Raw genomic sequence first — 27,563 nt, 5'->3', positions numbered from 1 at the left:
AGCTGCAATTTTCACATATTGCAAAAATAAAAAAAAGGAACGAGGGCATTATCTGTGACAGTGATGACAGATGTGTGTGGTGATCCATTTAACTGGGCATATACACACTGTACAAGAGTACAGCTTGCTAAGTTGTTGCCATTAAATATTTATACAGTGCTTGAATACCATTATCTGTGAAAGTCTTATTCTTCTTAAGATATTCGCCTAAATTTGCAGTTTATCGACGCCATATACGTACATGTGATACATACTGCTGTTGTAACAGAACCGCATTTCTGTGAAATGGTATCTAACTTGCTAAGTTGTTCATATTGATCATTTATACACTGCTATTTACAGTGACATGAAAGGAAAGATGCCTTACTTGAATTTGCAATTTATCCAAACCACATAAATACATAGATACTAGGGTGGTTGGTGTGGCACAACAGAAAAAAACAACTTGCTGCCATTGAGCTATTACACTATGTGGAAGACCAGGGTTGACCAGGGTGACCGTATGCTGCGCTACACCAATAAGAGTCCCTGGGGAAGACTCCTAACACTACATTGGCCCACCTCTGTAAGTTACCTTGTAAGTCGCTCTGGATAAGAGTGTCAGCTAAATGCCGTAAAAGTAATGTAATGGATATTACTGATGGGACTGTATTGTGGGCCAAATATCTAATATTTTTCATTTACATGTAGATATTGATATGTTGTTATCATCATCATCCAAGCTTTCCTGCAATGTTTCGCTTAGTTGCAGTTTATTGACGTCATATTGATGCAAGTGGGTGTGCACTCTGGTACATTAAATTAATTAATTAAAATAATTAATAAATAATTATTTATACAATCTACTGCATGAATGTAGTTTTTTTTTGTTGTTTATGAAGCTTTTGGTCTCACATTATAATAAGCATCTCTAATAACTGTGTAATTGCACATTAAGAGACTATGTAATAAATATAACTGTATAACTAAAAGACAACTGATTTATTCACTGTTACAGATGGATTGCAGCAGTATAGCGTATGTAAATTCACATGCATCAACTTTAGTTTTGACTCATTAGCTTTAATGAGTATTAATGAGCAGCAATGATGCATTAGCTCTCTAACAGCGTATTCTCTATGCTGTGATTATGCACATGTAATAACATAAGGGAATTAATATGAGCTGCTGCTTTTCCTGTTATTGTGTGGTTGAATGAGTCCAAACTAAAGTTGATAAACATGTTTAAGCTGTATGACTGCAATGCATCTATAGGGGGCAGCTACATTATTAGTAGGTACATTATTGTTATTAAAACTGTGGGTGTATACTTACACTTAAGTTATACACTTAAGGGATACTTAAGATATTTTTTTAGCCTAATGATTCATTTATTGATGCCTATGACTACATAAAGCCATGGTTACACTGGTTACACAGGGTTACCCTTTTTACCGCGCACTCTGGTTGAGAATGTGCTGGTTGGCTTTAGTCTGCATATTTTTGTCAGTCCAAATCGAGCAGTGTGTGAGAGGCACAGACTAACATTTTTGGCCTCCCGATCGTGTTTCAACACGTTAGATTTTTCCAACTGAGCCTAATCTAATCTCATACTGTTCAGCCACTCAATCTGAACGGGTCCCATCTATAGCCAATAAAAATTAAGCATGAAATGTGATTATAGGCAATACAAATTGAGCATGAATAGTGCAGTTTTAGGCAATTTCCTTTTTTATGATGCAGCACCTACCTTCTGGCACAAGTACTGCGGCACCATTTCTTAAGGAACAGAAATTCATATTAACTTTACGTTAGGTAGCCTCCAAAATGTGCTACAGACCATGCTGATTCCATCTTCCCAACCATGACCTCACCCAAAGCCTCTTTCATTTAAATTTGGATCAGATAATCTAGGTCGTCTAGGTAACACAACGTACGCATGTTTTGGGCCATGTTTGGTTCGATTCAGCAACAGGTTGAAGTCATGTAGTGTATGATCCCTAGTCATTTAGTGTGCTTAACATTTTTTTTTGCCATAAAAATCAGCAGAACTGAGTGAGGAAGGGTGAGAGACCCAGACTTTTAATAATCTGCTACCACTTTAAAAGTTGTGTAGTGTACCCAAGACTTACGATAGACAGACACATATGGTGATACATAAGCAAGCAAGCAAGCACGCAAGAATATACCCACTACAAGCTTGTAGCTTATGTACTTGTTGATATGAATTATTTACACAGTGCATGAATACTATTAGCAGTGTAACTGTATGCTGTTAGGAGGTGTTGTACTTAAATGTGCAGTTTATCAAAGCCATATGAATACAGAGTATTTATAGATGTGTACACTGGTACACATTAACATCACAGAAGGCTTGTTTACTTGTTGTATGCTGTTAATAAATGTTCAAAAATGCCATTTTTTGGATTTTAAGTCAAGCCTTATGATATGTTTGAAGCATCATTCTTTCCTGAGATGTTTTGCTAAATTTAGAATTGGATCAGTGCTACATACATGCTTGAACTACATGAACCCAGTGATTCACTGAACCAGGCACATTCTCACTGCATGACACTTGTTTACTTGTTTCTCAATTATTTATGTATTATGTCGGTTTCAAGCCATACACAGCAACATACATGGCGACCTTACTTTGGAATTTATCAATGCCATATAGATCTGTAACACACAGAAATGCAGTGATGGTTTATTAGGCCAGCACTTAAACACTGCATGAGACTTGTTTACTCGTTGATCGGTGTTAATTATTAATGCACTGCTCTTTATAAAGGCTGTTTCCAAGCCATTGGTTCAAAATCATATGCTCTCCTAAGATGTTTTGTTTAAATTTTGAATTTATTAATGCCATATACACTTACAGAGCCATGTATTAGAAAGATCTGCCCATCTACACATTCATGCCATTGTCTAATCAGCCAACCTTTCGGCAGTAGGACAGTGTATAAAATCATGAAGATACAGGCCAGTGGCGTATGCTTCATTGTTCACATCAGCCAGAGGGAATACGCTCATCAAACCTATAGCCTGGTCTGACGAATCTCGATTTCTGCTGAGGCATTCAAGATGATGGGTCAGAATTTGGCATGAATAGCAGGACTCCATGGACTCAACCTGCCTTGTGTCAACAGTCCGGGTTGGTGAAGGTGGTGTAATAGACACACTTTGAGCCTGTTAATACCAATCAATCATCGTTTGAATTCCACAACATGTTTGGGTATTGTTGCTGACCATGTCCATCCCTTCAAGGCCTTCATAATTTACTCATTTGGCTACTTCCAGCATGAAGGTACTTTCAGCACTGTGTCACAAAGCAAAAGCCATCTCAGACTTTACTATGATTTCCTCAGTGGTCCTCAGTGGTCTTCCCCATCACTGGATATGAATCCAAAAGAACACCTTTGGGATGTGGTGGGACAGGAGATTCAGAACATGAAGGAATTGTGTGATCCTATCATGTCAGTGTGGACCAGAATATCAAAGGAACTTTTCCAACATCTTGTGGAATCCATGCTACGAAGAACTGCATAAATGTGGTGGTGATACATTGGACCAGCATGTAAACACTGCATGAGACTTGTTTACTTGTTGCTTGGTGTTAATTATTTACACAGTGCACTGCACCAGCGCCAGCATTTGTAGATTTGCGGCTGTGTTGTTTGAAGCCTTATGCTGGGAGGAGGTGTTTTGCCTAAATTTGCAATTTATCAAAGCATTAAGTCATTAGTTAAGCAACTGGTTCCATGGTGTACAGTGATTGGGGTAATCAGCTGTCCCCTGTGATTTATAAGCTTGTTTTTTTGGTACCATATTGGGCAGTTATTATCATTACACTGCTAATGTGAGTTTCCTCATGATGATTCTGAATGCAGTTCTTCGCTTCATCATTAATTTCAAAGAGCTTTGGCCTGAATTAATGAAGGCAGAGGAGAGGAGTGCGAGTGGAGGAATGTCTTTACTCTTGGATCTTCAAGCTCACTCTCTTCTTTCCCCTCTCTTGTGAAAGCTCTGCGATTCTTAATGGCTTCATGGCTCTTAAACAGCCCATGTTTTCCACATTTCTGTGGTTTCGCACAACTCTTACAGTCGCTATCTCTCGCTCTCTCTCTCTCTCTGTCTTTCCCACCTGCTTCTTCTCCTCCCCCACACTGGAGATGCCAGCACACACACACACATACACACACAAGCGGGGAGAGTTTCAGAGAGAGAAAAATTCAGCAACACATACACACACACACACACACACACACACACACACACAAACGCAGACAAACTCACATACAGGATGCAAACGGTTAAAATCCCTGTGACTGGTTGGTATTGCTAAGAGCTTCACCACGATTGGTCGAAGTGGCTCCGCATTGGAACCTCACTTCAAAGGCATGAAGCAGGAGGGGAAACTGGGGGCGGTGGTTGGCATGGCAACGGTTGCCTAGACAACTGCAGTTCAAACAAAACACACAACTCTGCAGATTCCCACCACAAAAGGAAGGAGAGAGAGAGAAAAGATTGCGTCCTCTCGCAATCAGTGCGAAAACAGGGGACGAGTGAATCGATAGGCGAAGCAAGCGGGTCAGTGTCAGTGTTACACGCACACACACACACACGCATGACCAACACACATGCACACACGCGGCTGAAAAGCCATTTAGAGCAGTGATCCATGGTGCAGTAGAAAGCATCACTGAGCTTACAGGCAGCGCGGCGGACCCCTGTAGAGCCCACATTCACACATTCACTGCTCTCTTAAAAATGCCAGTGCCTTAAGGGGTTCTTTGAAGAGATGGACTATGGTTCTACTTTAGGTGTCTCTAATAACTGTGTAATTACACATTAACAGTCAGTGTTAGAACATGTAATAACAAAATGCTTTGAAGAAGCATCGCACAGAAGAGAGAGAGTTTGCTTTCATAGCTATTGAGATATGCTTGTTTAATTACAGTCCAACTAAAGCTAATATGCTTGCGTTTACGCAAGCTGTGCTACTATAATCCATGCCACACTCATTTCACGAGTGTACACATGAGTACGCAAAGTAGTAAGTGAACAGTACTTTCATTATCGTTGCCTGGATTATTAATGTGTAATTCTACAGTTATTAGAGACACTTAACATAGAGTGAGACTGAAGACCAGTCCTTTAATGAACTATGTGTGTAAATGTGATGTGAAATGAGTGTGGCAAAAATAACCATCTTTGCAGCAAGACAAGCCTTATAAATGGTTTAAAATTAGTTAACAGTGGTTATTAACAAGTTCTTAACAATTTACAACTCATTAATAAGCAGTTATATCACATAAATAAAAAGGGCAGCTACAGTGGCTTGCAGTGTATTGCAGGTTTTAGTGTTTTCTGACATTTTAATAGTTTACTAACACTAATATTCCCATTATAAAGCATTCATTATTAACAAAACTCAAATGTATTATTTGTTATGAACAAATATCTGAGGCAGCTGATGGGTATAACAGGTATAACTGGTGAAAAAAAGGAATGAAGGCACAATATTTAGCAAGCTACAGGTCATTGTTTTACAGCTTATTAAAAATTATCATGTCAAAGCATTTTAAGTTTATGAACTAATTAATACCTGTTAACACACTAAGTTAAAATCATTCGTAACCCTTTACACATTTGTGTGTCGCACAGATGCAGAGGCTTTCCTCCAGGTACTCTGGTTTCTTCCCTCCTCTCCAAAACACATGAAGCTGAATTGGCTATGCTAAATTGCCCCCTAGGCGTGAACCTGGTTCAGGGGGTATTCCTTCCTTGTGTCCAATGTTTCTAAACAGGCTCCAGACCCATGGCAGCCCTGACCAGGAAGCAGGGCAAAATAAGATGAATGGGTGGTTGGCCTATTTTATACAATAGTGCCACGATTTGGTACATGGTTTTGATATAGCAAAAACAAGGACAGGCTAAATATGTTCATTTAGTATGGTCTAAAATAAGAGGCTCTTACTGAGCGCTGCAGTGTTATACACTGATTTGTTGCACTCCTAATGATGCAGCTCAAATTGGCTTTACAGAAGTAAGAATAATGATTAAAAAATAATGTGTATGTAAAGCTAAAGAACATTTCTATGATGAAATAATAATGCATTGAAACGATTCACATTTTCACATGAATAACATATATAATGATGCTGTTGCTGCCATAAGTAAGCAAACTGAAAGACTGACAGTGCTGTGCTAGTGTAATATGTTTTATCCACGGCAAAATGATGCAAGCACAATTTCAGTTGATCATTATTTTCACTATATATTTTAGTACACTACAGTCACTGCCCTGGATTATAATTCAGCACCATGGACAGCTTTCTCCAGCGTTGTATTGGCAAAGTCAAGTTTTTCTCCAATGTCATGCTGCCAAAGTCAATATTGTAATAACGTATAGTGCACAGTATTGCATGCATTCCCTTGGATTATAATTCAGCACCATGAACAGCTATATTAGGATCGTGGGGGTGGGGAGTGGGGGCGACACAGCCATTAGGAAGCAAAGCATGCAGCAAATGTTCATCCAGCCCTGGCCTTAGGTATTCAGCTCCAACGTCGCCGCTCACTGTGGGGTGACAAGAGCTTTGGATAAAAAGGCCCCACTATTATTACCATATAACTGAAGTCCAGCTGAGCCACTCAGCCTGCATATCCCAAACCACTGGTGTTTCTCAGCTATGGTTATGTCACCCTCCTCTAACTTGTTGCCAGCGATACATTCGCTCCCTTTAACTCATCACCCTCCAGTATTGTGAAATAGTAAAACAGATTAGTATGGTATTGGACTTTTTATGCCACCCTGTTCTCACTGTATAAAAGAAGCTCAATGCAGACTTTACTTACTATTATTATTGTTATAAATGTCACTTATAAACAGGAAGACATGGCTAGAGTGGAAAGTATGTGTGTGGCAGTCACTATGAGTTTTTTTTAAAACTATGAGTTTTTAAAATTAATTGTCAATTCCATTAATTTCCCAGTGTCTGAAACATGTTAAATTTGTTGAAAGCTGGACTTTAATGTTTGTTTTTTTACTTTTTAAGATGCAAGTAAGGTCAATCTCCTGCTAACTAGTCTGTTCGCATCTGTGTTTACATGCCTTTTCTTACACTTCCTATACACTGTTAGATAAATAGTTAGGTCAGCAGATGGATGGATGGGTGAGTAGGAAAGTAGGTAAGTTAGGTGAAGGGAAAGGTGGATGGATGGGTGGGTGGATAGGTAGATTGGTGGATGGATGGATGGATGGATGGATGGATGGATGGATAGGTACACGGATTGGTAAATAGTTAGTTAGGTAAGGGGAAAGGTGGATGGATGGGTGGGTGGATAGGTAGATTGATGGATGGATAGATGGGTGGATGGATGGATGGATGGGTGGGTGGATTGGTAAATAGTTTGTTAGGTGAGGGGAAAGGTGGATGGATGGGTGGGTGGATAGGTAGATTGATGGATGGATAGATGGGTGGATGGATGGATGGATGGGTGGGTGGATTGGTAAATAGTTAGTTAGGTAAGAAGAAAGGTAGATGGATGGGTGGGTGCATAGGTAGATGGATGGATGGATGGATGGATTTGTGGGTGGGTGAATAGGTAGATTGATGAATGGATAGATGGGTGGATGGATGGATGGATGGATGGGTGAGTGGATTGGTAAATAGTTAGTTAGGTAAGAAGAAAGGTAGATGATGGGTGGGTGGATAGGTAGATTGATGGATGGATAGATGGGCGGATGGATGGGTGGGTGGGTGGGTGGGTGGATTGGTAAATAGTTAGGTGAGGAGGAAGGTAGATGGATGGGAGGGTGGAAAGGTAGATGGGTGGGTGGATTGGTAAATAGTTAGTTAGGTGAGGAGAAAGGTAGATGGGTGAATAGGTAGATGGATGGATGGGTGGGTGGGTGGATTAGTAAATAGTTAGGTGCGGAGGAAGATAGATGGATGGGTGGGTGGAAAGGTAGATGGGTGCGTGGAGTGGTAAATAATTAGGTGAGGAGGAAAGTAGATGGCTAGGTAGACAGCTAGGGAGGTAGGTATATAGACAGAGGAATGGATGAAAAGGGAGGTTGGTAGGTATGTATGTAGTTGGTGGGTATGGTGGGTAAGTAGATAAATTGATAGTTTTCTTATTGGCAGGTCAGGTCACTTTTTATGATTCCCCACTGAATAAGAAGAGAGATATTCTTCATATAAAAACAACACATATAAAATATTTTTTGGAAAATGTGGATAAAAGCCTTAATCTTTTCAATATTGTACTCATAATTTAGGATTGTTTTTTAGCCATGATTTAGTTTAAATATCTCTATTATTGATATATTTGTAAACAGAGTGAGGCTGCATTGGTCAATAGACCTTTTAATGTCGCTCCTTTAGTAGCACAGCGAAAGCATCAGCCTGCAGAGCTCTCTCTCCTGTTTTGCCGGAGAAAACACCTGCATGGACAAATTTAACAGTCATAAGCAACTTTCCATCAACAACAGAATCACACAATGTGGAAGAGGCTCAGCTTAAGTGCTTAACATTAATAAAAGAATTTAATGCCAAGCACAACCAAAATGAACAGGTGCAGAACTGACCTAAAAAAGTTATTGCCTCACTTATAATAAACAAATAGGCCTGTGAGTTTCCTCACAATTTCCCTCGCAGTTCCTAACATAATTATAGTGTATTATTTAATAACATCTGCTGCTAAAGTGCAGGGTTTAAAAGGTCCCGCAAAACATTGGTGCCGCCAACAACCTCGAGACAAGAGAGAAAAGGAAAGCGTGTGATGAAGTGATAGTAGAGTTAATAAGTTCTTTTCCAGCAAAACATCCTCCAGGGGTGTCTGAAGTTGAGGAACAGTAACTGCCACATCCAGGCACATTTTGTACCGTGCATTCTCACACATGTACATCTGAGCCAGATTTCTTTCAGCACTTCCATCTCGCTGCTCTGTCAGCTGTTGTTGTTAAAGAAGGTATCTTGATAACACGCCTCTAGTACTTCTAGTACTATCGTTTACAGCTGATTTTAAAGGAACGCATTGATGTACACCGTTTTCCAGTTATCTTTCTTTTAAATCATCTAGCTAATGGTTTGAGGTTATGCTGAAGAATTCTGAGGTAGTCTGTGCTAAGTACCAGTTCCACTGACGGCAAAGCAGCCCCAGAGCATGCTGCTACCAACACCATGTTTAACAGTTGCAGTTGCAGTGTTCCTGGGATTCCTGCCTCAGATATTACTCCAATATTTCTTTATCTTGCCATAAAAATCTCCCTCAGAAGACATTTTCATTGTCCGTGTGGTCGGCTGCAAACTTAGTAGAGCTTGAAGTTGTGATTTTGGAGCTGGGTATTTTTTTGGATGGCAGTTGAGGCTTTTAAACAGCACATGAACAGAATGCTTTTGTGTGTGTCTGTCAGGGCGTTACTGTAAATGTCATGCACAGAAAAGTTGAATGTGTGTCTTTTCGCACACTCGCCCTGTAGGAGATGCAAAACCACTGAACACTGGAAAAAATGAGCTGAACTGTAATACCCAGTTTGACAGGGAAGATTTTTTTTTTTTAGTGTGTTTAGTTGATTTGTTACGGCGGGACCCAGCTGTACTACAGAGAGCACACGCCGCACGCTTGGCTTCCCTCAGGGCTGGACAACCAGGGACTGTGTGTGTGTGTGTGTTTGTGTGTGTGTGTTTGTTTGAGAGACAGAGAGTCTAGAAAGAGCTTTCAGAGAGAAGACAGAATTCAGTTTACCACCTCCAGGGAGAGCTTCACCAACAGAGGAGTCAGCTCAGAGAGAGCAGGGAGACAAGGGGTGAAAAGCCAACCCTTGTGTCTGAATTTATTACCCTAGTAAACTATAGGCTTAATATTCAGGTATTAATCAGAAGTCTTATTATCCATTCACTGCTAAGATCTTACATCATCTGCACTCTATGTTGTGCTATGTTCAGAAAGTTATTTATATTGATTCATTTATTTTGAAGTGATGGTTTTTAAGGAAAAATGTTGAATTGATAAGTTGTCATCGCCTTGTAAAACGACACATTGCTACGTTCAAAGGAAACCTACACCTACATCTAATCGTAACATACACCTTAATCTACACCTAAGCCTAATCATAACTGACACCTTAATCTACAACTAAACCTAAGTGTAACCTACACCTTAAAGTACACCTAAACCTAATCGTAACCTACACCTGAATGTACACCTAAACCTAATTGTAACCTACACCTTAAAGTACACCTAAACCTAATCGTAACCAACACCTAAATCTACACCTGAACCTAATGGTAACCTACACCTTAATCTACACCTGAACCTAATGGTAACCTACACCTTAATGTACACCTAAACCTAATCGTAACCAACACCTAAATCTACATCTGAACCTAATCGTAACCTACACCTTAATCTACACCTGAACCTAATGGTAACCTACACCTTAATGTACACCTAAACCTAATTGTAACCTACACCTTAATGTACACCTAAACCTAATTGTAACCTACACCTTACTCTACACCTAAACCTAACCTAGTCTTAACTTACACCTTAATCTACACCTAGACCTAAGTGTAACCCACACCTTAACCTACACCTATCCCCAATGTAACCTTAGCCTACACCTAAACCTAACCTTAACCTACACCTAAACCAACCTATCCTACAGCTAACCTTAATTTATACTTTTTAACCTAATAATAATTTAACATAATCTAAACTACACCTTAATCTACTCCTAAACCTAAGTTTAACCCTTATTCTTAACCTACACCTTAATCTACATCTATAAATTTAATTGTACCTAACCTTAAACTACACATTGATCTACACCTAAAGCTAACTTTAATCTAACCTTAATTTATACCTTAATCTACACAAAAACAAATTTTAACCTACACCGTAACCTACACCTTAGTCCACACCTAAACCTAATCTTAACCTACCCCTTAATCTACACCTGAACCTAACCTTAACCATTATTATTAACCCAGACATAACCATAGTGAAAAGAGGATTCCTTACCGTCTCTTAATTGATGCCAGTTTATTAATTTATTTAAAGCAATCTCCAAAAATGTCATAAACAGCAGGATTTCCTATCTCTCAGCGCTGTACATGACAGTGTGTGTGTTTGTTTGTTTGTATTTAGCCCAGCAGCCCTGCCAGCGGATTGGTGGACAAAGAATAATATTTTTAGACTGGAATAATCAGTCAGTATGACCACTTCTGCATGAGATCATGTTAGAACTTCTTCTTTGACCAAAAAAAAAGGTATCTATTGTATTGGCACTATTGAGTATGTTGCCTTTTTTTCTCTTAGTTTCCGAACCATAAAGTGAAACTGAAGGGTGATTTTGAGGGTATTACAGCCACCCACAGCCACTGAGCCCTGAAACACAACCTATTCAGTTATCCCCTTTCTAAAAAAAACACACACAAAAACAGAAGCTATGTACAGATATAACAGACTTCTGATAATCACACAGCAAAACTCATACTGGTAACTGATGGTTACCGCAGTCATTGATCATGAATTCAATGTTACGCCTTTGTCTACGGCTCCCAAAAGAAAACAAAGACTTTTGATTTTAACAAAGAAGGCTGGTTTGTAAATGATTTAATGTACTGATTTATGCATCTGTACTGCTACTCAGTAAACTAAATAATTCACCTCAGTGTAGTGCAATACTAATGAGGGAGTAGAAATCCATTGATTACCAGTAACTACACAAAATCAGCTACATGAGCAAAAAGCACCAGGAGTCCTGAGAAGAAAGACTTCACTACAATCCTGTATACTCTAGATTCATGCCATTGTAGTGTGTTTTCATTATTTCCATTTTCATTTATGGCATTTAAATGAAGCTCCTATCTAGAACGACGTATAAAAGTGCTCCACTGTTCTCCCCCCCTTGCTAAGTTTAAATGCCTCATAGCTTAGATACCTCAAGCTTATATACTGCCAAACACATTCAGTAGGGGACCTAGATAAAAGATGCATAATCATAAACCAGCCCCTGTGTTCAGGACCAGTCAAAAGGGGCCTGGTGGTATGCATGACCTCTCTATAGAGAAAAGGTAGAATTCTCCGGATGTTGTAGAGGAGAAATCTGCATGACTGAGTCATTTTGAATTTAGTCGAGAGCGAGAGTAAAAAAGCTAATGCTAACTTTGTCTTACATTCCAAAACTTTCATTCAGACCCATTTCATTTGACCCCATAGGTCCACCCATGCTTGAATTTTGAATAAATGCAGCTACACAACCTGTGAGTGCAAGATAAAGACTATAATTAAAATACATACTGTACATAATGTTTTGATTATGTGAACTGTGTAGATTTTATGAAAAGTTGATGACTGCAACCAAAACAATTGTCTTTTATTTGGTTTTCATCTGAAATTGACGTAGAACATGATTATTTTCTTTTATGTACCAAAACCGTTAATTCTTTTGATGTAGTTAACGCTGATTCTGTTGATGTAGAAAACATTTCTTTATTTTTATGTAAAAAATGCTGATTTCTTGAATGTAGAAAATGCTGATTCTGTTGATAAAGAAAACAGTTATTTTCTCTCAGGTAAAAACACAGATTTGTAATATAAAAAATGTTGATTTCTTTGATATATAAAACACTGATTTCTTTAATGTATAAAATGGTGATTCTGTAGATGTAGAAAATACTAATTCTGTTAATGTAAAATACATTTATTTCTTTGATGTAGAAAAGGTTGATTTCTTGCATGTAGAGAGCACTGATTTCTTTGATGTAGAAAAGGCTAATTTCTTTAGCCTGACCAACCAATATAACCAACTTCAATATACGAGCTTAGCCACAGTCTAAGAACAGGGTCCAAGCACTGCTCGCCATTTACATTTACATTTACATTATAAAGCCACTGGAACGCAACTGATTTTCTTTTTAGTCTTTGCATAGTTGTTGAATTAAATAATTCTACAGTAATTACTTTAGTAATTAATTTAGTGTATGAATTTATTTTGACTAGTTTTCATGTCTGTGTCAAACTGGAGAACACCAAATAATATGTCATTCAAAAAGGCTGTTAGGGGGCAGTATAACAATATATTACAGCTGAAGAAGTCTTATCAGTGGAACAGATATGTTGTATAGGAGTGTAATGATTCTGCAGCTGTTACTCCTGTCATTTGGTTTGAGATCTGATATGATCTAGTTTTCTTGTCTGTGCTCCGTTACTAATACAGTTAAATAACTATAAACATTAATAATAGTGTCAATACAGTCAAGGCTGAATCTGGTCTATGCTTCTTCCTTTGGTAAAAATGTGTTTCCAAGGCGAGATTAAGATTTGAGAAAGAAGGGGTATCACTGAGCTGGGCCTGTAAGGGTGTAGAAGCCAACAGGTTCATCCACTGTGTTAAAAAGGCCATGTGGGCAAATCGGCTGCTGTAATTGGAGATTCCCTGATTTGCCTTAATTGAGTGCAATGTCACATTACTTTGGTGTCTTTCACAGCAAATCATTTTAATGCCAACAAAGGGAACAGTTCCCCTCACTAAAAGCAGCCCCTTTGTTGTGACTTAAATGATTTGCTGATTTATCTGTGCATTTGGTGGAAATTAAAAACAGAGAGAGAGAGAAAGAGAGAGAGAGAGCGACTAAGCGAGGCTGCCAGATTAGACATCGTTAAGTAAAGAGGAGTGTGTTGCTGGAGGGTATTTTGCTGATTCAATTTGTGTGATTGCACCAATCAAACAAAATCAGGTTCCAAGCCTCCATAATCAAGCTCCATTCATTTTTGCTGGCTTTGTTTTTTAGCCTTTCGTCCTTTTGTTCCCTGCTTTAAAGCGGCTCTTTATCCCTGGCTTTAAAGAGCCTGAATGAAATCCAGCTCGGTCCACTGTGAGCACAGCTCAAGGCCACTGGCCACGGCTCATCTCTCCCCAAACAAAATGATCAATGATGGCTTTGGCCCGCTATTATCATTTAAATGAGAAATTGATTTTTCTTTGATCTTAAGTTTAAGATGAATGGAGGGAAAGAAAGACGAAGGCCATTGTCAGACACGGATCAGAGACTGATGATAGCAGAGGAGGTTCTGTACAAATAAACATTTACTTCAAGAGTAAAGGACATGTTTAGGTGCCCTTGCTTTATTGTATATTCAATATTCTCTGGCTTTCACTCTCTCTCGCTTTCTATCTCTTTCTCTTTCCCTCTCTCTTCCTCTGTCACTTTCTTTGCTTCTTTCCCAATCTTTTGATATCGTTTTCTCTCCTGCTGTCAGTTTCTTTCCGTTATCTCTCTCATTCCTCTCTCTCTCAGTTTCCTGTTCCTTTTTCTCTTTCCTTTCCACTCTTTCTTGCGCTTTCTCTTGCATTCTTCCTTTCTCTTTTCCATCCTTCCTCTTTCTCTGTAGCCCTGTTTAGACAGCATTAGCTTTACATGGGGAGATAAAGTGATCTAATTTTACTACAGGATGTCTGTAAAGTTTATGAGTGATTCACACAGGAATCTCTGCATAAATGACTGAGATGGCAATGGCAACTCAATTTGCATGATGAAAGATGAAAAATCCTGAGTATTGTGAATTAAAAATAATAAAAATGTGGTATAAATATTAGCAGCTTTATGCTCAGAACACATATGGAGGCTAAAGACTATGCTATACAATGACTTGCCTAAAGCTGCCAGCTGCTTCGCACCTCTGAGAAGACTTTTGACTCGTCTTCTAGATTTCGAACAACTCAAGGTAGTTTTTTTTAGCTATTTTACAGATGGTTCAGTGCACCTGACTCTTTACTTTTACATTACATTTACATTTAAGACATTTAGCAGATGCTCTTATCCAGAGCGACTTACAAAAGTGCTTTGCCATTTTCCCAAGAAAAACCTCAGCTAGTTAGAGTAGACTAATAATTAATTAATTAAATTAATAAATAATAAATTAATAAAAAAATAATTAATAATTCACAGATACCTCTAAACTTAGACATTACTAAACACAAGTCAGTAAGGAGACCACTCTGCTATTCGCCCAATTCTTTACTGAAGCGGGAGCATGCAGTCCGTAGTAATGACTGACATGGCACATTTGGATGCAACTAAAATCATTGAGAAACTCTGGTAAATCCTGGTCCCCCACCTCCCCATGCCAAATTAGTCCCTGTCTAAATAGGGCTTATCACACTCTTCTCACTCTGTCACTTTCTCTAATTTTACTACAGGACGTCTGTAAAATTTAAGAATTCCTCCTTCTCTCTTGCATTGACTTCCTATCACATTTATCAGTCTCTTTTCTCTCTGTCTTTCTCTTTTACTGTCTCTATCCTGTTTCTCTGGCCCTCTCTGTTTGCCATTTTTTCTGTTTGTTTCTCTCTCTTCTCTCTCTCTCTCTCTCTCTCTCTCTCTCTCTCTCTCTCTCTCTCTGTACCTGTCTGTATTGATTCCTGGTGTGATTCTGTATTAAATGAAGTCCGGTCTTGCAGCAGGGTGCTTCATAAACGCGAGTGTGAAATATATTGTTTGTTGGGTAAAGTACGAGCGGCTCTCATAATACGCATCAAATTCCATCCCAGTAAGACTTGAGAAACGAAAGCATTTGTGTGCCCACCCTGCACTGACTTGTATTTCTCTCTCTTCTTGTGTTTCAGTGTGACCCCGGGGAGGCCACTAAGCTGCTGTATGACCTGCTCTACACTGAGCCCATAAAGATCGTGCTGATGCCCGGCTGCAGTTCCGTTTCCACGCTGGTGGCTGAGGCGGCTCGCATGTGGAACCTCATAGTGGTGTGTATTTAAGTGTTTATCCGCTTTCAGGGTTCATTTTCAGGTCAGTACACACCCTCTACAGCAGAGGTGTCACCTCAGTGCGGCAGAGATTAGTGTTGTCCCTCTTTTACAGATTGAACAGATGTCTCTGAAAGAGGCCGACTAATATATCGGTTGACTGATGACACCAGTCGATATTGATGACCAGCACTTTAGCAGATTTAGCACAAATTATAACTTTGGGCCTGAAGCACAGCATCCATTCTGTATGTATACAGTCAATTGTTTAGACAATGACACATTTTTTGTAAGTATTTGTAATGAAGCAGTCAGAAGTGTGACTAAAGTGTAGAGTCTCAGCTTTAATTCAAGGGGTTTACCAAAAGTGTTGCATTCACAGGAACTACAGACATTTTTCACATAGTCCCATTGTCACAGGCCCAAAAGTATATAAAGTCCAGTGAGGTAGTAAAGTTATCAGTGCAAATGCTTGTGCAAAAAATGCTTCCCATGTTACCTGGGATAAATGGTTGGAAAGAGAGAGAGAGGGAGAGAGAGAGAGAGAGAGGGAGAGTGTAAGATATCAGTTCAGGAGTTGAGTTGTGTTGAGGAGTCTGATGGCTTGGGGGAAGAAGCTATTGCAGAGTCTGGTCGTGTTGGACCGGATGCTGCGGTACCTTCTTCCTGATGGCAGGAGGGAGAACAGACTGTGTGAAGGGTGGGTGGAGTCATCCACAATGCTGGTTGCTTTGCGGATGCAGCGGGTGGTGTAAATGTCCATGACGGAGGGGAGAGAGACTCCGATGATCTTCTCAGCTGTCCTCACAATGCGTTGGAGGGACTTGCGGTCAGAGGCTGTGCAGGTCCCAAACCAGGCAGTGATGCAGCTGCTTAGGATGCTCTCTATGGTTCCCCTATAGAAGAGGGTGAGGATGGGTGGAGGGAGACGGGCCTTTCTCAGCTTCCGGAGGAAGTAGAGACGCTGTTGGGCTTTCTTGGCTGTAGAGCTGGTGTTCAGGGACCAGGTGATACAATTTAATACATTGTAGTGGCCAAATTACCAATTTGCTACATTTTTAAAAAGAAGGAACTCACTGGCAAGCTCAGCAACACATAAAAACCCAGAAGACAATTAAAGTAGATGAAGACAGAATTATTTTCTTTGTAAACAAACCCTCTGACATAATCTAGTCAAGTCAAGAACACTCTGGAGGAGGAAGGCGGAGGAAGGAGGAAGACGCCTTCAGGAATTAAAATATAGAGTGTTTCCTTCGAGATGCAATCCACTAGTAACAGTCAGGAACACCAGTTTAGAATGTTAGAAAACATCTAAAAAGCTTGGTCAGGTCGGAAAAAAATGCTTTGGATAGCGTTTTTAGCGTTTAGCGTATGGAGAATAAAAGAAAGGGTTAATTATCTGAAGCATTCCATATGGACTGTCAAACATGGTGCAGGCACTGTTATGACATGGACATTTATGGCTGCCAGTGTAACTGGGGCACTGGTGTTTACTGGTGACGGGACTGCTGATTGAAGTAGCAGGGTGAATTCTGAACTGTACAGATCTATACTTTCTGTTCAGATTCAGCAGAATCTGAATGCTGCAGAAATGATAGGGCAGTGCTTCACAGTATGAATTGATAAGTATCACAGTAAACAGTAAATAAATTAAATGTTCTTACATGGCTGAGTAAGACACCTGACCTTAGCATAATAGAGCAGATTTCACTTACTAAAGACAAAACTGAAGGCAGAAAGACCCACAAACAAGCAACAACTCAAGGTGACTTCAGTAAAGACCTGGTAAATGTCCATTAGTTTTAGATTTCAGGCAGTCCTTGACAGCAAAGGATTTGGATGGTTTTTTTTCACATATTCAAACCTAAACATTTTTATTTGAACAATATTAAGTAGGGGTGATAGAAACACATAAAATTGAAGAAATGTCTATAAAATCATTTGTAAAATGTAATTAACTAACATTTTCTTGTGAGGAAAAGTTAACACCCCCACATCTATGAGCCTGTCTTCTTTAAACCTCAGACATTTGGTTCAGTTAGCTGGGAAAGGGTAGAAAAAATATCTCACAACAATCAGAAATCAGTCGTTTCACTGTCTTGGAAGTAATTTACAAATGAAACAGCTGCCAACATGGCCAGGTCAGCCCAAGAGCAGACTGCAAGATGCATAAAGAAGTCTTCAACAATCCCAAAAATACCATCACAGGATATACAGGTAGCTTTTGCCACAGTTGATGTCAAAGTACTCATCTCCCATCAGAAAGAGACCACACATGTTTGATTTTCATGGTCAATATGCAAAGAGGAAACGTCAAAAATAAAGTTTCCCAGACCAAGACCAGGACATCTGCAACAATGTGTGTTGGACAAATTTATCCAAACAATAAGCTGAATTATGTAGACACATTAACCAAAGATCAAACACAGCATTTTAGAACAATAACCCATACCCACTGTGAAGCATGGAGGTGGAAGTGTCAGCTGCAGCAGGGCATGGCAAGTTTTTCATCATCACAATGAATCCTTTGTTGTATACAAAGTTGTACAACACTAAAGCAGAAATGTCAGAGACTAATAGACTTTTACAGGAAAATATCAACTATTAAGGCAAAGGTTGCCCTGGCGTTTTCCTCTCAAGAAAATTGCATTGTATAAATGATTGGTTAAAGACGTTTCTTCAGTTTTATGTATTTAGTGATATTACCTGTATCTTTCAGTGTTGTTCAAATGAAGATCAAATGTCTATAAATGCTTAAATATGTTTAAAAATGCAAATGTTTTATGGATTGTCCCAACTTTTTCACATGACTGTATACATAGTTAAAAAATGCATTCATAGATTACACCAAGTAATATTTCGCCGCATGCCAAATAATTACCTGGCTAATGTTCAAACACATCTCACCATTAAATAGTCTGTTTCACACATGAGGCTGCTGATAAGAGCCTGAGCAGCTGGAGAATGAGGGGAAATTCAGACTAATATACCGAGAAAGTCATTACTGCAGTCATGATTTTTTGAAAATGAACCATTATTAGCCGGTTAACCAGGGCAGTTTTCATTCTGGAACAGTTGTTCCTCTTTCTTAAGCATGAAGTCAGCTTCTTAGTTGAATTTCCCATTCCCCCTTCAGTGATATATCAGTGGCTTTATATGGTATGATATGATACTGCTGCACCGTTTAATGTGAAATGAAAGATTCAAAGAAGAAACAAGCAAACAATAAGCACCCAGCCTCGTCCTCCTTTCCTCTTTTTATGAAGTGCTTGGTTTTGCGTGCAAAATAGTAATTAATCCACTGCATGATAAACATGTTGCCACAGTAGAAAATTCAGCTCCAAGCATTTTAATTATTAGAGTAATTGCCCAAGCATTACAATCAACTCCCAGATGTTTTAAAGTAGAAGAATCATATTGTGGTATCAATAACATATCACTAATATTTATATCATAGCATACAAGATGACTGTCTCGCCCATACTGTACTCATTTGAAGGGTAAGGTTGGGCACAACCTTAAAAATCATAACATGATACCAACATAAACAGTGGCGGCACAGTGTGTGGCACAAAGATATGGCACAGTGTGACATATGGTTATATATAGCAGCATACTAAGTAAACCAGGACAGCAGCAATTTAATATAGTCACCTTAGCTTTGTCATGTTCGTTGTGGCCCAACATGACCTCTACTGTTTTCTAATTAATGCTAAAGCTTCAACCTTGACTTAGTACTTAAAGGTGCATCTTGCAAAGTGGGGAAATTGAATTATAAATGTATTTAATTAAATACATATTCTTTCAAACAAAGACACAGGTATGATGAGTCTATGCTGTGGCACCAACATGTCCAAATGATCTCTGCAAAAGAAAAGCAGTAGAATTTCCTAAAGCTCCTGTCAGACTCTCTATAGTGTTTTTCTAATACCTCGGGCTAGATTATCTCCCTTATCTAGTCCCTTTAGCAAGGGAGTGTCAAGGATCTGTGTGATGGAGCCATCCTGCACCCATCTGCTGTCACACAAACATCAGAAACCTTCTTCAAAAGTCCTTTGTGCCTGTTTGGGGCCGCAGCATTTCCTCAGCCACTGGTGCGCACACTCACTTCAAGCATCCTGAGCTGTGATTAAATACGTTACCTTTAACCACCCGTGAGCCAGAAACTTGTGCCCAGGCCTATCGCTTCCTGCCCTTTTACCGCCTGCCTGTAAAGTGCAGAGCCACTGCTTTCCTTTCAGTTGAAAATCGGCCCTTCCATTTTTCATGTTCAGCTCTATTTTTATATCTCCCTCACCACCGTCCCCACCACAGATGAGTTTTGACCCACATATCCCTCTACTGGCCTTGAAAGTGTTCGCTGTAGAGTTTCCACACCTTCACTAAACCCGTCACTCACTGAAAGGGCTAATGAGGTGGAGGCATTAGCTCAAAAAAAAAAACCCTCCGAAATGATTAGATATGATCAAATGAGATCACATAGTGCCTCCGTAGCTTTGCTTTAATTAGAAATGGGCAATCTCACACTTCATTTCTTTCCTGTTTACATTTTCTCCTCCTCTTCGTTTCGCATGCCACCCTTATCTCCTTTTCCCCGGGTTTTGCCGTGGCTGGCGGAGTGGTGCCTGCAGTGTACTCGCAGTTCCTTTTCAGGCTGATGGAAATGTGACCTTGTGTGATGTTTGGCTCTCTCTGTTGCTCTGCTCGTCCTGCAGCTGTCATACGGCTCCAGCTCTCCGGCTCTGTCCAACCGCCAGCGCTTCCCCACCTTCTTCCGCACGCATCCCTCAGCCACCCTGCACAACCCCACCCGTGTCCAGCTCTTCCAGAAGTGGAAGTGGACCAAGATCGCCACCATCCAGCAGACCACCGAGGTCTTCACTTCAGTGAGTCACGCATCTGTTTTCATACACTCTCAGAATCTAAAGGTATGTCACTGTGGTGGTACCCTATGTGTCAATGGGGTGGTACCCTTGAGGATATGTCTTCAGTACCATCAGTTAGGGAACACAAACACAAAGCTCTACTAGAGGTAAAAGTGGACTAAGATTGCCGCCATCCAGCAGACCACCCAGATCTTTACTTCACACATCAGATTTTCATACATTCTCAGAAAATACAGTGGTAAAGGCACTGTGGTGGTACCCAAGTTGTCAGTGGGGTGGTACCCTTAAGGGTATGTCTTGACAACCTTTAGTTAGAGAACACAGTTCCTTTGAAGTCACTTTGCCTGCATACATTCTGACTCTGAGGCTTTTTATTTTATGTTGCTATTATAAAAAAAAAACTCATGAAAAGGTACAAATTTGCTCCTTTTCCCTGGGATGGTGAAGGCAGTGAACCTTTAAGGGACACAATTGGACCTTAAGGAGCATATTTTTACGTTTACATTGTTGTACCTTTGCAGTATGCTTTTTTTTTTTTGCACTGTAGCAGTCCTCACACAGGGATTGAAATTTGATAAAGTGGTCCCTATGGGAGGTTCTATAAACTGCAGATTGTGGCCCTAGATGGACTTAAAAGCTTGGGATTTTGCTGTGCTTTAAAATATGTTTCTAAAGATACAATGCAAAAAAAATGCTGCAGTGGGCCATAGTACTCATAAAAAGGTCAAGTCACAATTTATTTATATGGTTGTTAAACAGTAACACACAGGAGTCCCTAAATATTAAATAAGTAAATAAAGAAAACAACATATATTATATATTATATAATATATACAGTACCAGTCAAATATTTGGACATGTCTGGTTGAATGTGTGCTGATCAGCTTGGTCCAAATGCTAGGGTGACCATATTTTGGGGGAACACTGGGGACACACGGATATCCACTGTAATGGAATGTCGTTGTGAATGTGTGAGGGAGGAAATACCTCTCAAACCATGTAACTACAGTATGTTAATGTACTTTAATACATGCATATTTACTCATTTAGCAAGACCAAGATATAGCCTTAACAGCCTATATGACCTAATAATCTCCTTTCAGTTCAGCATATATCATTAGCCTACTTGAAACCCCCCAGCCAAAAAAAGTTAATATGTGGTGAATACCCAGGTGTCCCCAATTACCTCATTTGAAAACAAAAATAGGGTCACAAGATGATGGTCAACACTCCTTCAACCAGATCTGTCAAAGCTTTTGATGGGTACTGGACATAGTAAGAAAAATAAAAATAGGAATTATTGATTTTGGAAGTCCAGCAATAATCTATGATTGCCATGTAAACATGTTAGTAGGAACAGAAGGTCTCTGAATGAGTTGTTGTTTATAAGGCCTGGCTGACTAAACAGTCTGTAGAGTGAGAACAGAGAGAGCTGTTTACAAAAGCCTAAAGAGGGTGAACAGGCCTTGAAGGTGAGGCATGTGACATAACATCTCAGAAGGACATTTATAGTTAATTGTGAGACATTTGTGAAGCGAAATTAGAGACAGGCCTGTCTTAAAGGTTTTCAGCTCTTTCACCTAACAAGCACTGTAAGGTTGCCTTGTAATAGTATCAAACATACACATACCTACACTGCTACACACTTAGTGAGACTTTAAAATGATAAAAAATGGCAACACAGGCTCTGAATGGCTCAGCGGTCTAATGTTCTACCACTAAGGCCCAGGGGTCGTGAGCTTGAATCCAGAGCCATCCTGTTTAGCCATCAGCTGTTGGAGTCAGAGTGAGCACAACTGGCCATACTCTGTCTGGGTGGGCAGATGGCACTCTCTCTCCACATCAATCTTAAAGCAATGTTGGCCAGCATAGGCATCTGTAAGATGACACTTTCCTCTGAGTGTGTCAGCTGCAATGCCGGGCAAAGCCTCTTAGCAGAAATTGCAGAAAATGGGCTTGGATCAGTTGGCCATTCAGCTTGGTGCTCTGATCAGCATTATGATCACTGGTACGTAACGGAGAAGTAACCAGTCTCTAGAGACAAATGTTTTTTTTCATTGGTATTTTTACATTCTAGTGGTTGTCTCGATGCACTGCTTAAACACAGAAGTGTAATTGGTAACGGTGCAGTGTTCCCTCTTCTCATCTAAAACGCAACCCAAAAGCGCTGCTCTCATGGAAAACAAAAATGTGTTAATGTGGCTTCTTTCATCACCCACTCGTCCCCAAATGTTGCGAGCCACAGTTTGACCCACTGTCCTAGATCAGTAGAAGTATACAAGTAGTAGCAGTCTAGAAGTAGAATCGATACTGCAATTGTGATGAGATGCATTTAAGCTATTTTGAGTAAAAGCTTGTGGTTGTACAAGACCTGAACCTGTCTCTGTTTTGCTAGCCGGTGTCGACCACATTAGGATAATTTCCCCTTTCAGTCTTGGTTCCTCTTAGGGTTTCTTCCTCTTATTCTGAAGAAGTGTTTCTTTGTCACTGTAGCTTTTGGCTAACTACACTGTTAAAAGTATAAGATCATTGAGGATCTTTTGGAGTTCAAGTTTAATATTCAGTCTTTATGTACTTTGAAGAAAAAAGTTCCTTGAAGGTTCCTCAAAGCACCATAAGATAACCACAACAACCTGAACAACCTGGCTTTATGACAAGGCCTGTTGCAAAAAACGTTAACTTATATAAACCTGAACTGAATTGAAGCTGAAACTTGAGGCATCTCTGCTGTATATCCTATTGCAGCTTACAGAAGGTTTTTACGCCATATCTACATTTAATAAACACATATTTCACTAAATAACCATAAAAATATTGAAACAAGTGTTGGGAATAACTGTTTTTTTTAAGGAAGCCACAAGGAGTGTTCCTGTAGTGCTTGTGAGTAAAATCAGAAGACAATGAAGGAATTTACCGAAACAGAGTCTGAGTGAGTGGCTTTAGAAATGATCCTGAGCGGGGTTTTGGATCAGTCGGTGGTCTAAGGCAGCTGAAGCAGTTCAGCACCTGGGACTCCTCAGCTGCGTTTGGCTCAGCGCCAACATCTTCAGCTCTGCCGTTCATGTGATCATTTTATTGGCAGTAGCGGAGTGTAAACAAAAACAGCTCCCAGCAAAAGAAATTAAATCCGCTTCTGTTTCTAATATCCTCCTCCTGCTCTCTCTCCTTATCTCTCTTTTAGACACATCTATCTATTTCCTCCCTCCTTATTTCCTCTCTCTCTCTCTCTTCGCTCTCTCGCTTTTCTCTGGTTCCTTCGCTCTCTCTCTCTCTCTTTGGCTCAGTCCCTACATCCTTCCCTTCCTCTCCTTCAGCAGTTCTATCTTTTCCTTTTATTTCTCTCACTCACTCTCAGCTTCGCTCTCTTTGTGTTCTCAATTCTCAACACATGCAGACTGGCCAATGGACTGGTGGTTTTCCCGGTGGACTCTCCTTGTGAGGGCCAGTCTATTTTCCAGCCCTGGCATTATATAGCTTATATATAACATACATATCACACTGCCACTGTACATCTAGATGCAAAAATAGAAGAAATTGGAAAAAGAGGACAAGACTAAAGTTTTCCAGAGAACACACCGAGAAAGACTTCTGGAACAATGTGCTTCAGACAGATTCATCTTAAGTCTTTACCTGATGCTTATTTTTGACAGCAAGGGTTTCCTCCTTACTTACCTCCCATGAAAATTGAACGTGTGTGGTTTCTTTTTGATGGTAGATGCTGTACTCTGACTTCTGCTGTGGCAAGAGCTAACAATTTCAAATCCTTTCCCAAACTCATACATCTACAGCCTTCTTCCTGAAGACCTCAGAGAGCTTTTTGGATCTCACTATGGGGACACCACTCACATCAACAATTAAGAGCAAACTAAATGTCTGGGGTTTAAGATATGCTCCTCCAAGATCCTCTATAACAATAGTCTAATCATCATGCCAATCTGCGATTGCTGTTCAGTACTATCGGCCAAACACTGATACCAATCGGGAGTGGGGCTTCTGTTTACGGTGCCTCATCTCTTAAGATGAAATATACTTTTTGGAATTAACCACATTTAAAACTTCAAGCACTTGCTGAGAGAGTCTCTGGATTTCAATGTAGAAAAGTGTGGTTAGCGTTGTTGGGTAGCTCTGCTGATACCCACTGTACTGGGCTGAGTGATGTACTCTTAGTGTGTATCAGATTAGTTACATAGCCAATTGATCCTTCCGTCTGTAGTGCTGGGGGTAATGCAGTACAAAATAATGCATTATAGTGATATGATGACTTATTTCTGCAATGAAATAATAGAACACACTACAGTTACTTGCATTACCTACATTTTTATGTAAAATACTATGCTAAAACAAAACTCATAGCTAAAGAGACTGAAGAGTACAGGAGAATAGAGTTCCAAACTAGGTAAGCTGTATTTTTATTTGGCTCCGGGAAGAAAGGTACTTGTAGCAAGGGACTTGTAGCAAGATACATAGTAGAGGAAGTGATGCTGATGTCTACTGTAGAGTATCCATCATTCAGACAAATGCTGTACAAGATACCAGTCACAGGCAACAGTGTTGCACCATCAGACTGTACACTATTCACAAGCTGTTTGGAGACGTTGTGATAACATGAAGTCTTAGCTCAAAACATTGGAGGGTTTAGAGTATGTGTCTACATGCCATGATATAGACATGCCAGGATAAAAGCTTCCTAATGTATAAAGCCCCCCAGCATTGAGCTGTTGTGCAGCGGAACTGTGTTCTCTAGAATAATGGTGCTCCAATACTTTTGTGACTAGTTGGGGAGTTGATTATCCTACAGCCTGACCTCACTAAAGCTGTTGTCATGGAATGCAAATCCTCTCAGTAGCAAGCCTTATCTGGACAGTAGAGACAGTTACTCCAACAAAAGCAACTTTTTTATTCCCTGGATTTCAGAAGAAACAACGAATAAGCAGGTGTCCCAATACTTTTGCCCATACAAGTAAAGTAATTTCATTGCAATTTTAGTGAAGTTATGAGTAATCATTAATGGATTTCTTTTTTCGAGCAGTACTGACAGCAGGTAGTTGTTGCCATCGTAACTGAAAGTGTCTAGCATTGGGGCAGTTAGTATCTAGCCAGCGCTTGGTAAAAGCAGCTAGCACATATTACTAAAACATGGACAGAATGCAGAGGGAAGGTGCAGCAAAAAAAAAAAAAGCAAAAGGCTTTGCTGGCTGATGCTGCAAAGTGTGCTGAGATAACGCCTTTATTTAAGCAGTCTGCAGGTGACGAGGAGGACAGTGGTTAAGAGGCAGAAACATCAAAGAACAGAACAGGAGGGAGCAGGTGCTTCGTCGTGCTTACAGGCTTGGTGCTGTGAACTAGCTAAATGAACCTACGAAAGGGCACAATGTATTACTTAACCTTGAGATTTCAATGATTGAGATCTGCTGCAGGTTTTACAAGTCAGCACATGTTTCGAGAGATTTACGCTCTCTCTCTCTCTCTCTCTCTCTTTTTCTCCTGACCCCTCTCTTTCAGTGTCTTTTTTCTATCCAATATATCTATTATCTGTTCATCTATTCCTCTATTCTCTGGCGTACATCCCTCTCTTCTCAACTCTCTCACTGTCCTTTCCACTCATCCACCCTCCTTTCCTCTTTCTCTGTTTCTCTGTTTCTCACTGTTTCTCTCACTCTCCTTCTCTCCCTGTCTTTTTTTCTCTTATTGTCTCCTAATGTCTCAATTTTTTACCTCCCTCCCCCCCAACCCTCTCTTACTTTTCTTTCTCCATCCTTTTCTCCTTCGGTCTCTGCCCTTCTCCCCTCTTATTTCTATTTCTCTCCCTTTTTCACTGTATCTTTTTTTTTCCCCGTCTCACTGGTTTCTTCCTTCCCCCTCTGGATCCAGTTTTCAGAGGTTTGTTCTCAGTTGGTTTCTTGTTTACTCGTGTTCTGTTTATTTTCGGCTATACGGACTCAGAGGCCCAGCGCTCTAAATATGTTTAGGTCAATGTTTTGGATGGGGTAGGTGATGTGAGAAATTTGGAAGTCTATAGGATTTGTCTGGAGGGCAGGAAATAGCTATGGGTGGGCCCCAGGAGGGTCCTATGAGGGATACCTGGCACCCACATTTCTGACTGCGGGTGCAGTAAGTAATACATTTGATGGTGGTTAAGAAAACGGTTCAGCACTGTGAAAAACAATTAAATTTGCATTCAGCTTTTCACACTAGACGTCTGCTCCTAGCGCTGTAAAAAGGTTAATTAGCCTTTAGCTTCCATGTTGTGCTGCCAGCTGTTATAGTAACTAGGCAGGTAAATGCAAGGTCAGCAATCATGTGCTAAAAATGTGAATATTTCTCATTCTAGTTGTGGAAGCCACAGTGCGGTAGTCTAGTCTTCTAGTTGGTGGTGCTCAGCCTCACTATGTGGATGGCTAAAAATGCGTACTGCGCAATGCGTTCTAGCTGTTACACCCCCCAAGCTGTAATTAGCCCACCTGGCTACCCTAGTCAACTGGTTCCAGGCCTTAATAAATGCTGTAGAATGGTTCCGTTGTGGTTTTGAGGAAAAATAGTGTGTTTGGTAACTGTTAATGACATGGAGCTGTTGTTTAACAGGTGAGGCTGTTTTTCATAATGATATTTAAAAATATTTCATATCTTTTTCAGACCTTGGACGATCTGGAGCAGAGGGTGAAGGAGGCTGGTATAGAGATCAGTGTGAGGCAGAGTTTCCTCACTGATCCCGCCGTTGCTGTCAAGAACCTGAAGGTGCCTTCACTTCTCATTCATCTTCATGCGCTCATCCCATTCTGGCTGCCATGGCAACACATAGGTGCCACATACCAGAGCAATCAGACTGGCGGCCTCCTCCAAACCTCCCACACAAACAGAGACACACACACAAACACATCAGTGCGTATTCAATCTCCAACAGTTGCACACAATGTAGACAC

At 40.1% G+C, this 27,563-nt stretch overlaps 1 protein-coding gene across 3 annotated transcripts in view; it reads left to right on the top strand.

Moving 5' to 3' along the window:
* The window catches only part of gabbr1b (gamma-aminobutyric acid (GABA) B receptor, 1b), a 191,592-nt gene that overhangs the window by 108,294 nt on the left and 55,735 nt on the right, over window positions 1-27,563 (top strand). For all 3 annotated transcript variants that reach the window (XM_072675872.1, XM_072675871.1, XM_072675870.1), the window contains 3 exons: window positions 15,623-15,757; window positions 20,473-20,643; window positions 27,277-27,378. In XM_072675872.1, the coding sequence (XP_072531973.1) occupies window positions 15,623-15,757; window positions 20,473-20,643; window positions 27,277-27,378 (408 nt within the window). The remainder of the gene's footprint in view (window positions 1-15,622; window positions 15,758-20,472; window positions 20,644-27,276; window positions 27,379-27,563) is intronic.

Source organism: Salminus brasiliensis, chromosome 3, assembly GCF_030463535.1.
Source record: "Salminus brasiliensis chromosome 3, fSalBra1.hap2, whole genome shotgun sequence".
Taxonomy (NCBI): domain Eukaryota; kingdom Metazoa; phylum Chordata; class Actinopteri; order Characiformes; family Bryconidae; genus Salminus; species Salminus brasiliensis.
This window is presented reverse-complemented; position numbering and strand designations above follow the sequence as displayed.